This window comes from Actinia tenebrosa, unplaced genomic scaffold, assembly GCF_029948245.1.
Source record: "Actinia tenebrosa isolate PJP-AT-01 unplaced genomic scaffold, QUT_ActTen_1.0 PGA_scaffold14__42_contigs__length_11649687, whole genome shotgun sequence".
NCBI lineage: Eukaryota > Metazoa > Cnidaria > Anthozoa > Actiniaria > Actiniidae > Actinia > Actinia tenebrosa.
In genome coordinates, this window is record NW_028292574.1 from 9,695,302 (window position 1) to 9,710,295 (window position 14,994).

General features: G+C 37.1%; 1 protein-coding gene and 1 long non-coding RNA gene across 2 annotated transcripts; one reads left to right on the forward strand and one right to left on the reverse strand.

The window, feature by feature from the left end:
- Positions 1–576: 576 nt before the first annotated feature.
- On the reverse strand, positions 577–3,511 carry LOC116290532 (uncharacterized). The gene has a single exon (XM_031697584.2). The coding sequence runs from the start codon at positions 3,236–3,238 to the stop codon at positions 911–913; it is 2,328 nt and encodes a 775-aa protein (XP_031553444.2). The 5' UTR covers positions 3,239–3,511; the 3' UTR covers positions 577–910.
- Positions 3,512–4,580: 1,069 nt separating this feature from the next.
- LOC116290525 (uncharacterized) lies at positions 4,581–8,205 on the forward strand. The gene is made up of 3 exons (XR_004196471.2): positions 4,581–5,356; positions 6,507–6,798; positions 7,327–8,205. It is a non-coding gene; the product is annotated as an uncharacterized LOC116290525 (long non-coding RNA).
- Positions 8,206–14,994: the final 6,789 nt, after the last annotated feature.

Sequence of the window (14,994 nt, forward strand, 5' to 3'; positions counted from 1 at the left end):
CGACGAAGAGGAGGAAAAAGCCAAGAATTAAGAAAAACAATAACAGCAGCAGCAGCAACAGCAATAAGAAAATGAAAAAGAAGGCAATGATGAAGAAGAAGATGACGAAGAAATGCGAATAAATAATAAACTTACACTGAACTTACAGAAGATATTTTTTCTTAAAATGCAATGGAGTTTCAAATATAATTGGACTTCAACTGAGGGGACTAGTTAAGTCGGTACTATATCCTGATGAAGACGTTTTCTTCTTCTTTTATTTTTTCATATTTATTTTCAGAATCAAAAAGAGCGTGCATATAAATATGTAGCTCCCAAGATAGCGTCCTACTTAGGTCCAGTCAGTTTGTATACAGGTCCGTAGACTGTGTATTTACCCCATCCAACCATGTGTGATCCTTCGTTAAAGGCTTTCCGCAAAGCTAAAGCTACGACGGTCTGGGATAGAGAGAAGCCGAGCCCAAGCGTGTAGGATCACTGAGTATCACTCAGACAGCGCCTGCCGACTTAGTCATACACAGTTTCTACGGATTATATTCGCATTACGCTATGGAGACCACCAAAACAGGTCAAACCTTCATTGTAACTCATATTTATCCTTTTTGCAATTTTGTACAGTGTTTGCTCTATGGTCCTGTTCCATTAACGTTTGTTTGCTTTGGGATTTACCTTTCAAAAGAAATGAATATTGAAAAGAAGATGTTAAGTTCTTTGGGCGAGAATTTCGAGATTAGTTTACACCGAAAATAAAAATGTAATTTCAAAATTGAAGTTTATTTAATAATTATTTAAGTTACTCTTTCCTGTTTTCAGTATTTCTAATATCGTGAAAGCTTTTAGGGCTAAACATTCTAATGAATTATTCACAAATGGGTAAAGAATTGATAAGAAAATCTGTATCATCTTAGTTTCAAAAGAATCCTCTCTTACACTGTAGTATCTGTCGAAAGCGTTTCCTAAACTGTCTACTCATGGCTCCATAGATTACGGGGTTACATCCCGAGTTCAACATGGCAAGCCATGTTGTTATCGCAAAATATCGATCAGGCCACGTACATTCGTTTGTAATAAGACAGAATATACCAATGAAGTGTGGCAACCAACACAACACGAATGTGCCTACAACAATCAATAAAGTCCTCACTGCTTTTCTGTCTTGCTTCATTTTCAATATCCCTGCAGTAGTGTTGGTGCACTTCTTCTTTAGCGCTTGTATCGAAGCTGAAGGGTTGTTCCAACTGCTTAGTTTTCGCTTGATAACACTTGCAGCATCTTCAACCCTAAGGGATACCTGCGATGAGGCGTTTTTAAGACAAGGCGTCGACTTCGAAACCTCAGAATCTTTTATTCCAGGAAGTCCATCTCTTTCTCTTCTGCAGTATTGTGTAGTTTGGGTACTAGATTTAGGGCTAACGACTCGGTTTTCCAAATAACTCTTCGGATAGGTAGCTAAAGTGACTCTTCTTTGACGCTTTTCTGGTCGTGGTGAATCATTTGGTGTTTCGGAAGATACCACGACAGAAATTCTTGCTTTTCGTGTGTTTTGAAAATGATGTATTCTTCCATTTTTGTTTTGTGTCGAAGCAGGTAATAGAACATTGTTGTTATTGGTTTCAAAATATTTCTCATCACTTCCATGGAGATCTTTTCTTTTTGCAGCATCATGACTAGACGGTAGGAAGACATCATCAGAGGTTATGGAGCCTTGTGCAGAGCTACCAGAACCTTGCTCCGCATCATTACGGAGATTAATTCCAGTGGTTGAACCCATTGTATCCTCATGTACGACTTCATTGTCCATGAAGTGACAGATTCCCAAACTATCATCACTTTTGTTTATGACATCTTGCATTTCTTCTTTGCAACGTCTATCGCTTGCTATCTCTAGATCTTTTTCCAGTCCTTGAGGCACGGGGGTTCTTCTATGTTCATCATATTTCCCTCTTACAAGCATCTTTTCTGAAGAAACTGAAGCCCCCCCTTTCTCACCTTCATCAATACAGCCGTTTACAAAAATGCCTGTATCTTTTATTCTCGAATTGAATGACGTAGAAGGTTTATGGTACTCGTTGTTATTTGCATTTTCAATGGACAACAAACTCTCTTCATACTTTACATTGTTTTTCTCTTTTATAGCTCTTGTATTTTTTTCATTAACCAGCATTTTTAAAGTGCTTGTGTTGTGTAGTGCAGCTTCTTTCTGAGCCTCATCGTTTAGTTTTGCGTTTTTATCCAAATTCATAGCAATTACATCTTCATACGGCTCGTTTGTGTACAGAGAAGGTATTTTAGAAATTCCTGTACCATCAAAGTACTGTGCGTGATTGTTTTCGAGAATTCTCAAAGGCATTGGTTTTTTGTCTTGTGTTTTCAAGTTTTTACTCAAGAATTCATCTGTTGACTGAGATCCTGAACTTCGGCCATAAGTAGACACCGTATCTCGACTTATTTGATAATGGCGAGAATCCAATGATCCATCGCTTAAATTTCGGCTTAAATTCGTACTCGAGTCTGCCGGAGTCAAGTCTTTTTTTCGCAGAGAAATCCTTCCAGTTACTGGGACAATTCGTTTGGATTGAGCCCAGGCAGTCTTCAAGATTCTAGAATAAGAATACGATATGACTGCAAGTGGTAAAAAGAAACATACCACAAAAATAAACATCGTACATGAAATATCTAACTGCCAATGAACAGTACAGATGGATTCGTTTTGTAGGAATGTGTACTCGGACCATCCAAACACTGGGAGAAGAGAGACCAATAACGAATGAGCCCAGATGTACAGAATCATCAAACCCGCGGTCTTCCTTGTCATGTAAGATGTGTACCTCAAGGGGTGTATTATAGCGATATATCGGTCGATAGAGACAGCAGCTAAAGTCATTATTGATGCGACACAGAATAAAGAGTTTGCCATACCATTGATGTTACACCAAGCAGGCCCGAATATCCACTCGTAAGTCACTGATGATACAAGCGTGAATGGCATCCCAATCAACGATAGCAAGAGATCTGCTACAGCCAGGTTGATTAGGAAAGAGTTTGTCACCGTCTGGAGTGTCCTATCGACATAGATTGCTAAGAGAATTAAGATATTACCAATACAACCAGATAACAAGATGAAAGCCATGCTCGTAGCTTGGACGACAACCTCAAAGGTGCTTCTGCTATCAGACTCTATCGTTAAAGTAGCATTTTCCTTGTCAAGTAGAAGGTACCCCGAAGTTGTTTGAGCCATTTAATCGAACTCCCCAATTCCAAAACCATCTTATACTTTGTTGTCAATAATTATTGTTGGCATTTTGTGGCGGTGTGGCTGACTTTACATTGACCTTATTTAAATTGTATACTCACTGTCTTGCATTCATTAGTGGCACTCTTTGTTTAACCGATGAATCATATAACATCTAAACAAAACCAATCGTAGATTAAGTGCCATTAATAACGACAAAAGCTGGAACAGCTAGCTTCAAAGAACTTTTCTATAACTCCAAGAATACCTCTTCCTCGACTTAGCTAATTCTAAAGCAACGAGTGATAACTCCCCCCCCCTCCCCCCCTAAATTACGTAACGTGTTTTTTATTTGATAATGAAGATTTAATTGCGTGTGCTATTGTGACATCAATTTATTTGGAAAACCAAAGGAATGCAGTTAACATGATCATATGCTAAAACCACATCAATCCACGTTTCTCAAATCTCTAGAAATTTCAATTTTGTCTTATTTTTTGCCTAATACTATAACGATAATAATAACTTTATTTCTCACAGAATCCAGAAAGCTAACCACTTTTTTACACTGAAGCTGTGCATAAGAAAAAAAGTACAAATATAAATTAGAAATGAAAAATTAATTAATAATCACTAATACGAAATGAAAATTCCTAAAAAGATCCCTAAAAAATTCTAAAAGTTCTAAAAATTAAAAGCCTTATCTCAGTAATTTCGTTTCTTAATCTGTTATCCTTTTAAACGTAGTCTGTTATAGTTTATTCCTGACACCGTGGTTGAATTAACTTTGGTTACAGCATCAATCTCGCAGTGACTCGTTAATCATCGTTTAGGATGTGCTTCCAAGGAACCGTGGAAAAAAACTGTTTGTTTTGCGGCATAGAGTAAAAGAACTAGGTAACTACCTCGTATACCAGTCGCACCGTTGTCTGTGCGACCAATGACGTGTATTATAATCATCCATTGGTTGGGCTTTTTCGACCTACCCGTTATAATGGTAACATCTTTAGATTTGTCCCTGAATGAATGAAAAATCATCAAATAAGGCTGGCATTCTGGGTTAGAGCCACCCCACTCTCTGAAGTCACTCCTACATTGACCTAGAAATAAAACAGAATGATGCGAGTGCGACAATTCTACTTGATCAGTGTTGTCCGATCTATGTCTAAACCCATGAAGTATCTACCAAAGTTATTGAATTTTTTGTTTGTCGGGTTGTCGGATACAGAAATCTTATAAACTCTATTACTACTTCACAGTAATTTTTCCAATCCTCTTATGTACTTAAGCTTGCTTTTCGGATATTCTAAGACTCGATTAGCAAAAGCCGATGCGTTCCTCCGTTCCGCTAGTCTATTATTTTTCATTAAAGACTTGATACTTTTCGCTTCCTGTCTTGTCGCTCAAACTTAACTTTTTAATTGGTAGATGACGTATTGTTAGCTTTCATACTAAAGTATCTGCATTGACTGGGATCAGGATATCTTGGAACGCGCGTCTTCTCGCTTGGCAGTTGGTCGGTTGTGAGCCGGTCATGGCCGGAATTCAATCCCCTGCCGGACCAACACTCAGGGTTTTTTAAAAAAATGAGTAGAAGGTGCTGCCTTTGTAATTAAATCAAATGGTTAGGCATTCATCAGTTGGTTGGGAATCGAACTATTGTGCGAGAGGTCTTAGGTTCAATCACCGGGACCTATATCTCTCCAAGGGTCTTAAAATAAAAGGAACAGCCTTCGTAATTACATCTACTAATAGTTACCCCTTCAAGGGACTCAGATGACCCACGAAATTTTGCATCATTCAGAAAAAAAAAAAGAAATTTCTCAAAAATGTTCTCAAATTTCTAGTTATGATGATTACTGAACCTAACGATACCGTCTGCCTCGTTGTTATTTTAAGTTCCATTCAACCAACTGAAGCGCGGCAAAAAAAAAAAAAAAAAAAAAATTGACAATGTATGACGTCAGAGAAGATGGGTCAACTGCCTGACGTCACCATCATATACATATTTAATCATCTCACTTGTCAGAATTCTCTACCCTTGTATTGAAACTCTTCAGAGCGGCACCACTATCTTAAGTACAGGAAGTCTTCACCGATTTTTGGACCAAGTCTTCTACCGAGGTAAACATTCTAAATATTTATACTTATCATATAATTATCCATAAAATACCTATATTTCTCCTTTCCGAAAAACTGATACTTTCACATGTGAAAATATCGTTACCATGTGTATTAAGTTGATTTTATGGATAAATATACAATAAACAGAATATTACATGGGCACTTGGAAATACGAAATTTATCTTCTCGTGTTGAAAATATCTCACTCATTCGCTGAGCTCACTCATGAGAGATCTTTTAAACACTCGAAGATAAATTTCGTATCTCCGCGCGCCCATGTAATATCCTCTATATACTAAAATATTTGATCGTTTTAGCTAGAATATTTGAAAAAATGTCGAATATTCCCTCTTCCATGATGTTAAGATATTTCTCACGTTCACTGAATGTAAATGACAATGCCTTTTTTGCAGTTCGCGTTACGTTATCTTATGTTTAATTTTAGGAATAGTCTTTTCTTAAGATTGTGCGTTACTGAAAACTCTTTCTATTCTTAACAGCATTCCTATTTCATTTTAGGGATGAGGGCAAAACGATTGTCATCTCACGGTACCCGATTTAGGGGGAGGGGTGGTGTTACCCGGTACCCACCACCACTGGAAGGGAAATCTTAGATTTTGTCTCTCCAAAACTAAAAGCCAAATCGCAGAAATGAATGGACAGTCTGTCTGCATGTATGCTTAAAATCATATTTGTGTATCGGAAATCCTCCCCCGCTCTCGCTCTCTCTTTCTATTTCTTCCTCTTTCTCTTTCTCCTGTATCTCTCTCTCTTTCTTTCTGTCTCTTTCTTTTTCTCTCCATTTCTCTTTCTATAGATGTCTCTCTAGCTGTCACTCCATTTTACTCGATGCTGTTCTCACATGATTGAAAAAATCCAAGACATGCCAGCTTTAACGCATGAAAGTGTATAAAAATTACAGCTCTTCATAAAACGTTATTGATAATTTTTGCATATTCATTCGGTATATCTTAACTTTACTTGCTCTATGCTGAATAGTCTAGACAAGCACGTCGACTGTGAGACTGATACAGATTTAAAAAGAATAAATTATCAGTTTTCGTATTAGATATCAATTTTTTTCGCTGGTATGAAACTCTTTAACTTCTTTCAAGAATCCGTTATAATAATTTACGATTTTTTTTTGCAGCGCTTGAAAATGTTAAGGACGCCATACCTGTTCTTCATATTTATGGTATCGCCATAGCAACAGTCTCAAAGTCAAAACACACCATTTCAGTCTTTCTATTCCCACAAAGGTCACGTGCTTTTGGGTCACGTGATCGCTTCCTTAAACATGGCGGGAATTGATAATTGCTTCATGATCTGTAAGACAAGCAGTGGTTGTAAGAGTTGGAACTACCATTTTGATAGTTTTTTGTGTCAACTGAATGACATAACTCACTGCTCAGAACCCAGAAGTTTGGTGGCACGTTTCAATGGTACGTACATGGTGAATCCTGATTATAGTCATGGTATGCAGAAAAAAAAACACAAAATTTTACAGCAATGTAGAGTAGGAGTTTTGTTTTGTTCGAAGCATGTTTTGAATTCTTGGTGTTGCAGGATGAATTGTATTCTTGGTGTTGCAGGAAGTATCGTATTCTTGGTGTTGTAGGATGTATTGTATTCTTGGTGTTGCAGGATGTATTGTATTCTTGGTGTTGTAGGATGTATTGTATTCTTGGTGTTGCAGGATGTATTGTAATCTTGGTGTTGCAGGAAGTATTGTTTTCTTGGTGTTGTAGGATGTATTGTATTCTTGGTGTTGTAGGATGTATTGTATTCATGGTGTTGTAGGATGTATTGTATTCTTGGTGTTGTAGGATGTATTGTATTCTTGGTGTTGTAGGATGTATTGTATTCTTGGTGTTGCAGGATGTATTGTATTCTTGGTAATTGCAGGGTGTGTGTAAAACCTTCATTGTATCATTTTCATTAATTCTAAGGTTTCTTTTCCTTTTTAATAGAGTGCTAAATACCAGCCAACCTCAGCACCCAGTAATATTAATTCGGTTGCACCATAACAAGTACACCTGCCACAGAGATAAAGGAACCTAGATTCGGACAGATTTAGCTGAGAGCGGATCGAACCTTCTAAACTAAACAAGATGACATCTAGAAAGCTGTACCATGTTTAGATGCTGAAATTAAGTCTGGCATTTCGACGCCCTTAACACACTCACCCAATCACCCTAGATTTCGAATCTCCCCAAGAGAAACGCCATGTAAGAGTAATTTGAAAGACCTTATTTTCTGTAGTTATCAGTTCTTTATCAAATCTTTTTAGACTTCAGAGACGCGCCTGCAAACAGTGCAGGTAGGACTCAGTTCACTGACAGTGGCTTTGCATCTTTTCGTTTGCCTGGAAAGATCGTAAAGTCAACAAGATAGGTCACAAACAGGCACAACGTTAGACGAATAATCTTGCCTTAACAAGGAAATAGAGGTGACTGAAATAGTTTTAGAAGATTTGGGGTCATAAAAGATAGAACAGTTATTTGGCACTGTGTTGCATATTTTTTGTTGGTGGCAAATAAATTATGCATTATTATATTGCTCTTTAGAAAATAATAGTACAAGCTTACTCTTTAGCTAATACATATTTTGGTTAGTTATAGATTGTCTAAAAATAAGCACAGCAATGAGAAAAACAATGCGTTTTGGGGCCCAGGCCACAGGTAGAGAATACCACAGGCAGTTCAAGACTGCTATAATCTTGTCATAACCATGAATGGAGTATCAAACTTCTTTATCTAAGACACCTGAATAATACATATTGAGGAACACAAACAATTACTTATTGCTTTTAATAGGATTCATATCATGCCAACACTAAGGTCAATTGTTTCCAGGCGGATTATTCGCTTAAAGGAGCATTTAGAAGATACCGTTAGTTAAATAGATTTCTCATCCCTTGTGTTATCTCATTGGTCCGTTATTGTTGTCAGTTATTAGTAATAATCTAGCTCCTTTGTTGTCTTGTACATCTTTGTCGAAAACCGGTCGTACGTGAGTTTATATTCTTGAGACAAAACTCTGGTTAGTTTCATATTCTCATGAAATGATAAAGAATTTGTGCAGGAATCTTAAAAGTTTGGCCAAAAAAGAGGAAGAGAGAATACATCAATACAGGACGAACAATGGCGGTTTTGGAGTCATTAGACACGGGTTACCATAAAGATTTTTCGACGTTACCACCGTCAACAAAGCTACCAAATTCACCGTTTCATCGCTTTACACCACAAACCCCATCGCACGAGAATTCTTCCAAACGGTATTCACTACCAAAGAGTAAAAGACAAAGTGCAGAAATTCTTTTCAACATGAAGCCTTTCTTCAGGCATGCAGTAACGGTGCAGTTACTAGGAGACAAGCTTTCAACTGGACAACAGTGTTTTAAGCTCGTCAGAGATCTAGACGGTGAGTTTATTAGTACCAAAGACTCGAGGAATTTAAACAAGAGGTACGAACAAACTGTTTCTTGGAATAGGATTAATTTGACAAGGAGGGTCTTTCCCGACATCGGTGACAACAGATTTGGGTTGTTACGGCACGAAAGAAATGGCAGCCCATTCAAGAACATTAATAAGACTTCTCTCCATAGCTTTCATGACGTATCTCGTTTTGCACACACGAAGAACTTCTCAAACAAAGACGGCTACAGTGTGGACAACTTTAATTCAGGTCATTACAAAGAGCACGGACATGAAACTAGTATCTCACTAAATCGACAAACTCCAGCAATTCAAAAATTAAAAACCTTTGACAATGAAATTGCCAAGTCAAGACTTGGAAATGTAAAATTCTTAGATTGTGAGAATGAGTCGGCATCTAGTCCTATAGGTCGATCTGTTGAGTCACCGTTTTTCACGCGTGATCACGGAACATCGTGTAGTCGCGTGTTACTCTCACGTGGTCATACCAATCCCTCGATGAGCCCAGACTCTTTATGTCCCGAAGTGATTAAAATTGTTCCGAGGAGTAAAGATCCTACAGTTCGTATACAAGAGTCGAGGAAAGAAAAGAAGCGAAGACTTGGATCTCATCACGTGTTTGCCCCACCTCCATCACCGGTTATGTCTTCTAAATATTCATGTTTTAGTTCTGAAACTGGAGCTTTTGTTAGGCCGAAAAACGTTCCTTTTTAAGAATTGAATCTGGATTACATTTTAGTGATTGTAAACGAATGAACTTTATTGGAGAATCCTTTTTTTTTCTTGTTAAATTTAAGAAAGTTCTGGAAACATGCCTGCTTGCCTGCTTGCCTGCTTGCCTGCTTGCCTGCTTGCCTGCTTGCCTGCTTGCCTGCTTGCCTGCTTGCCTGCTTGCCTGCTTGCCTGCTTGCCTGCTTGCCTGCTTGCCTGCTTGCCTGCTTGCCTGCTTGCCTGCTTGCCTGCTTGCCTGCTTGCCTGCTTGCCTGCTTGCCTGCTTGCCTGCTTGCCTGCTTGCCTGCTTGCCTGCTTGCCTGCTTTGTAGAAATAGATCATCGCCAAGTTGACTTCAATATTTGACTTTTTAACTGAACTTTGAAAAACTCTATCGTAAAATTATCTAAAAAATATATACCAGTGAGATAGAGTAGTAAACTGGATCCAGATTTTCGGATGATGTATATATCTGGAATCGTATTGCGTGTAGCTGGAAAATGAACGATCGCCATAAGCCAGTTTGCCAACCGCTCAATTTTGTTATCGGCGTTATAACGATGAGCGCATATATCTTTTATTTCTTCAATATTTTCTATTGTTTCGATCCTCCAGGCCTTGAAAAAATTCATGAAAATTGAGCTACAAATTCCTTTCTATGTTTCTATCAAATAACAAACTCATGGTTCGGCAAATAATCGTTGTATTAACTTTCCAATAATTACGCAAAAAAAACGAAGAACGCTAAATAAATTTCTTTTTAAAGATTGAATAGTTTCTATATGAATACCGCGGAGTACTACGTGCCTGAACGCTATTCTCTTGCAATCAAAGTATAATAGATTTTGATGAGCAATTGTTTGATTCCCCTTAATTACCTCTTAATGAAAAAGCAACAGGGCAGAACAGCCGTTCACAATAGAGAGCTTGATAATAAGGTTGCTTACAGCACAAAGAAAGTCATGAAATGCTAATTTGCTCTTGAAAGATTCAATAATACTCGTGAGGAAATCTGCATAAGATGTGAATAAAATGACTAGGAACGTTTTGGCGGTAGTCGATGTGGGATTGTTTTGAAGACCAACATTGCGGCGGAAGAACGATGAGTTACAGCGACCCGAATTGAGTATCATTTCCATTAGTTACCACAAGACTATAAGTAATTAAGCTTTATTAACTGAAGAGCTATGATTAAACAGTTAAGAAAACACTAAGTTACAAAACGAAAAACAAGAGGAAAGACAAGAGATGACGAGGACACAGGTGAAGGAACCAAACCAAAAAGTTCATAGAAAAACCAAGTCAGAATGCTCGACGACGTCCAGGAAACCGGGTCTTGGTGTGATAAAGGAGAGAGCCGAAGAAAATGAAGAAAGGCTGGCATTACTGACAGACAAGAAACTGAAGATATATGATTCACACGCAGTTGACTACAGCACATATAATGACTCATCAAAGGACGAAGAAATTCTTGATGCTCTACTTCCTATGCATCTTAGGAAAAATAAGCCAAAAAAGGCTAAAAGCAAGGCCAAAGAGAAGAAGAAAGTTCAGAATAAAATTGATAAAGAAGTATCAAAAGAGACGAAAAAGGACTTGGAACAAAAATTCACAGCGTGTGCTGTAATTTGTGAAGAAGACGATGATGGCACGAGCGTGTCTTCTGAGATGGTATCGAGTCGGCGTTTGTCTGTAGTTACTGAATTATTGATTCAAACAAGTCTACAACGAAAACCATCACAAGAATCTTCAAAACTAAACGAGTTCTTAATACGAGAAAACACAAAAGCAAATGCAACTGAAACTCCTACGATACAATCTGAGTCTCATGAGGATTGTCGTTCAGAAACAAATGCAGCCGTTCAACCACATGACACTTTACGTTCATTTTTAAAGCACTATAGAGAGCAGCGCAGTAAAGACCAAAGGTTAAAAAGAGTGCAATCGCAAGCGAAGATTAAAACTCCTAAGACTGACCAGAAACAACAGCTTGACCCAAAATCAATTAAAAACGAAAGTTTTTTGCCTCTTTTAGTAGACAAACCAAGCCTAAACCAAACCAACACACGGAGCCCCGACAGGATAGACTTTGGAACTAAAAAAATGCCAAAAATTTATAAAAAGCGAAGACGAAAAGCCTTTAACGTGAACAAAGATCCAAGATTTCAAAAGCTTGTTTCGTCTCTGACTCCTTCTTACGATGGCGAGGAAACATCAATTTTTCCCTTTATTGTTAGTAAGTGAGAGAAGAAGTTATACTATATAGAGCGGTCTTGTTTGAACTGGTGTCGTCTTACTAGATGCTGGATGAAGGAAGATCTGTTCTTCACGAAGCTGGAAGAAAAAAAGAAAATGAAAAAATACTTGAAGATACATAAAAAATGAACAAAAAATAATTGAGACCTTGGCCGAGAACTGCATGATTCCATGAAAAGCATTATCAAGAAACATGTACCGTTGATGTGACTATGCGATAGCTCGTTGTTCCTGTTGAAAATTATTTCATAAACAGTGTTTCTTATACCTCACTCAGTTACAAAGCTGAGAAAATTCATTCATACCTTTTCTGGTTCCACAAAAAAGTTGTCGCACTGGATTCGTAAAACAAATAGGCGTTTCTCATTGACATCGTCAACTGCTTCGAAATGGCAAATCGGATTTTTACTGACAACACTAAAGCCCCGTTTACACTGGCGATTTTTGCGGCGGTTTTTGCTGCAATTTTTGGGGCAATTTTCGGAAATATGGAATCTTTTGTCTCATCCTTCAAAAGCGACATTTGTCTAGGACAATCTTGGTTTCCTGAAAAAAACTTTACGAGTAAATTATTTACCATTATTTATTATGAACAAAATCGCAAAAAAGTGTTTTAACAACGTGATTATCAGTTCGGCTACGGACTAAACGTCTTGCTCCTTGCTTGCGCAGAAGAAATGTGTCCATGCAACTTTGCGAGATTTCGTTTTTGATTAAAGTGAAGTCTCTGGGGAAAGTCCTGAGACAAAAGACATTTCCTATGATCTTGTTTCATGTAAACACTTTATACTCTGCAAATTTATCACCCAAGAAATGATAGTTAAATGTTCAGTTCGACTAAGTTGACGCGGGCAGTTTTTACGAAAAGTTGGAGGACTTGTACGATCGGTTACGACTTTGAGCCGAGTTTTAAATTGTTTTATCTTATGCAGGATTATTCATGAATTGCCCGAATAACCTCAAATACCTTTAACAATAATAAAAATAAACCAAGCATTAATTAAACGCTTAACTTAAGCACAACAGTGTTGGAAAGTTATGGCGAGATCCTTGTATGACAGTCCTAGATGTCATAATTGGTTTAGTCATTAACTTACTGATAGTGATATGTACTAAGTGTCATATGTCAATATGACCTCTGGTTGTTGACGATGAAGTATTGAAGGCAATAGTTGTTTGGGCACCAACAAAGTCGTAGTCATAACCACTGATTTATTTGGAGCCGTGGCGAATCCGAGTAGAGGAATTCAGCAAGTTTGATTCATCTGAAAAGAGCGCTAGAAGAGCTAAAATTTTATCCATTTTATGATGCTGATGGCGTGGAGTTTAGTTACCAATATTTAACATTCCTGAAGACCTAAAAGCAGAGTATCTCAGGAGCGCCATAGAACTAACATGTTGAAAAAGATGTACAAAACAAGCATAGTAACACAAAGTGATTTTAACAGAACTAAAGAGCCTGATATCATTAGACTTTACGAGAGACAACTGAAAGAATCCACCGATAAACAAAGAAGAATCCTTGAAATACAGCGGCGTGCTGTGCGAAAGCCTAGTAACAGTCAAGAGAAGGAAAGCCGTCGTATGATGCCACCAAGACGAGTCAAAAGACCGACTTTTTTACCGCCTATTGGGAACCAAATCACTGTAAACAAAGAACAGAAATTAAGGAGTGAAATCGAGGTAGAAAAACCTGATAAAGAAATAAGAAAGAAGAGTCAAATGCGACTTCCAAGCATAACATCCTCTAGGCAATATTCCAAGAAGCGTGTCTACGGAGAGCGGAGAAGCGAAAGAGGTCCTATCTTAGATCCACGGTTTCGTGGTTTGTTATCTTCTTTAATTTCAATCCCCAGACAATATGGCCAAGTACAGAGATATGCCCCTCCAAAAAGAATGTCTTATGTGACTATAAAGGATTGAATGTACCTGCAAAATTTACAAGATATGAATTGATTAAGTGAGTTGATTAAGTGAACAACTTGACGTGAAGTTCCTTGGCACCAATTACGAGAGCTAGCCTTTACAAATGTACCCTGCATCAACTTGAATAAGTATAAGAATAGTTCATGTTTATTTTATTGTTATTTTATGGAAATTTATGAAAATAGATAAGTATATATTATAATATAATAACATGTATATAATTTCTACAATATTTTTCCAAATTATGAACTCTATTTCCTGTACTATTTTTATGACTGGTCATTTGACTTTAGGTATATCAATGATACGGGAGCGTAACGAAAGAAAGGTCTTTCTTTTTGCTCGCCCTCCCCTCTCCCTACAATTTGTAGAAAATCATTTTTTCGATTATCTTTTAGCTGTAGCTTTTTCTATTGTAATTATTGTTCTAAAATCTTATTCTTGTTTGTTGTTGTTCTTCCTCTTTTTCATTTTCTTCTTGTTTCCTCAGTCTTCTTCTTCATTCTTCTTCTTCTTCTTCTTCTTCTTCTTCTTCTTCTTCTTCTTCTTCTTCTTCTTCTTCTTCTTCTTCTTCTTCTTCTTCCTCAGTCTTCTCTTTCTTCTTCAGTTACATCTTCTTCCTCTTCTTCGTCGTTCTGTCGTACTTGCTGTTGTTGTCAGGTTGTTGTTAGTTTTTCTTCATTATCATTATCATCCGTCATGGTTTTTTTTTTTGTTGTTGTTTGTTTGTTTGTTGTTTTTTTTTTTGTTAAAAGAAGCTTATAATTTTTAGGCATTTTTCTTCTATCATTAGTTATTCGTAATAAGTAGATGATTATACTTGTATATCTCATATGATTTTGATTGATTGTGAGCATTTAGGACAGCGATGGATAAGCGCTATATTAAATTCATTATTATTATTATTTGTTTCGTTTTACTTTTCCAAGGTTTATTTTTCGTTCTTGATTCTGTTGCTCTACAAAATCAAAGCATGATATTTCGTTAACACTCGGTAATACTCTTCGATCCTTTGATTGTTATTGCACACAAAAATTGAATGAATTTAATTTATCTTAAGAGTATGATATCGAAAATGGGTTTATAGTACTAAACCACTCTAATCCTATGATTATACCTCTACGTTTATCAAAATACGAACATGTCAATCAAAAAGTAATTAATTAAGTGAAGCTAAACCTTCTTATAAAAATCGCACCGTGGAATGTTTGAATATTAGGCAGTACATACCATTCCCTTGAGATATGTTTTTAAGCGATGCGTTATATATAAAAAATAAATTACTTAAATCTTTCTTATTTGTCTTTC

Bases quoted from the DNA above. Each gene is read 5' to 3' on its own strand.
- LOC116290532 (XM_031697584.2), bottom strand. From the start codon at position 3,238: ATGGCTCAAACAACTTCGGGGTACCTTCTACTTGACAAGGAAAATGCT.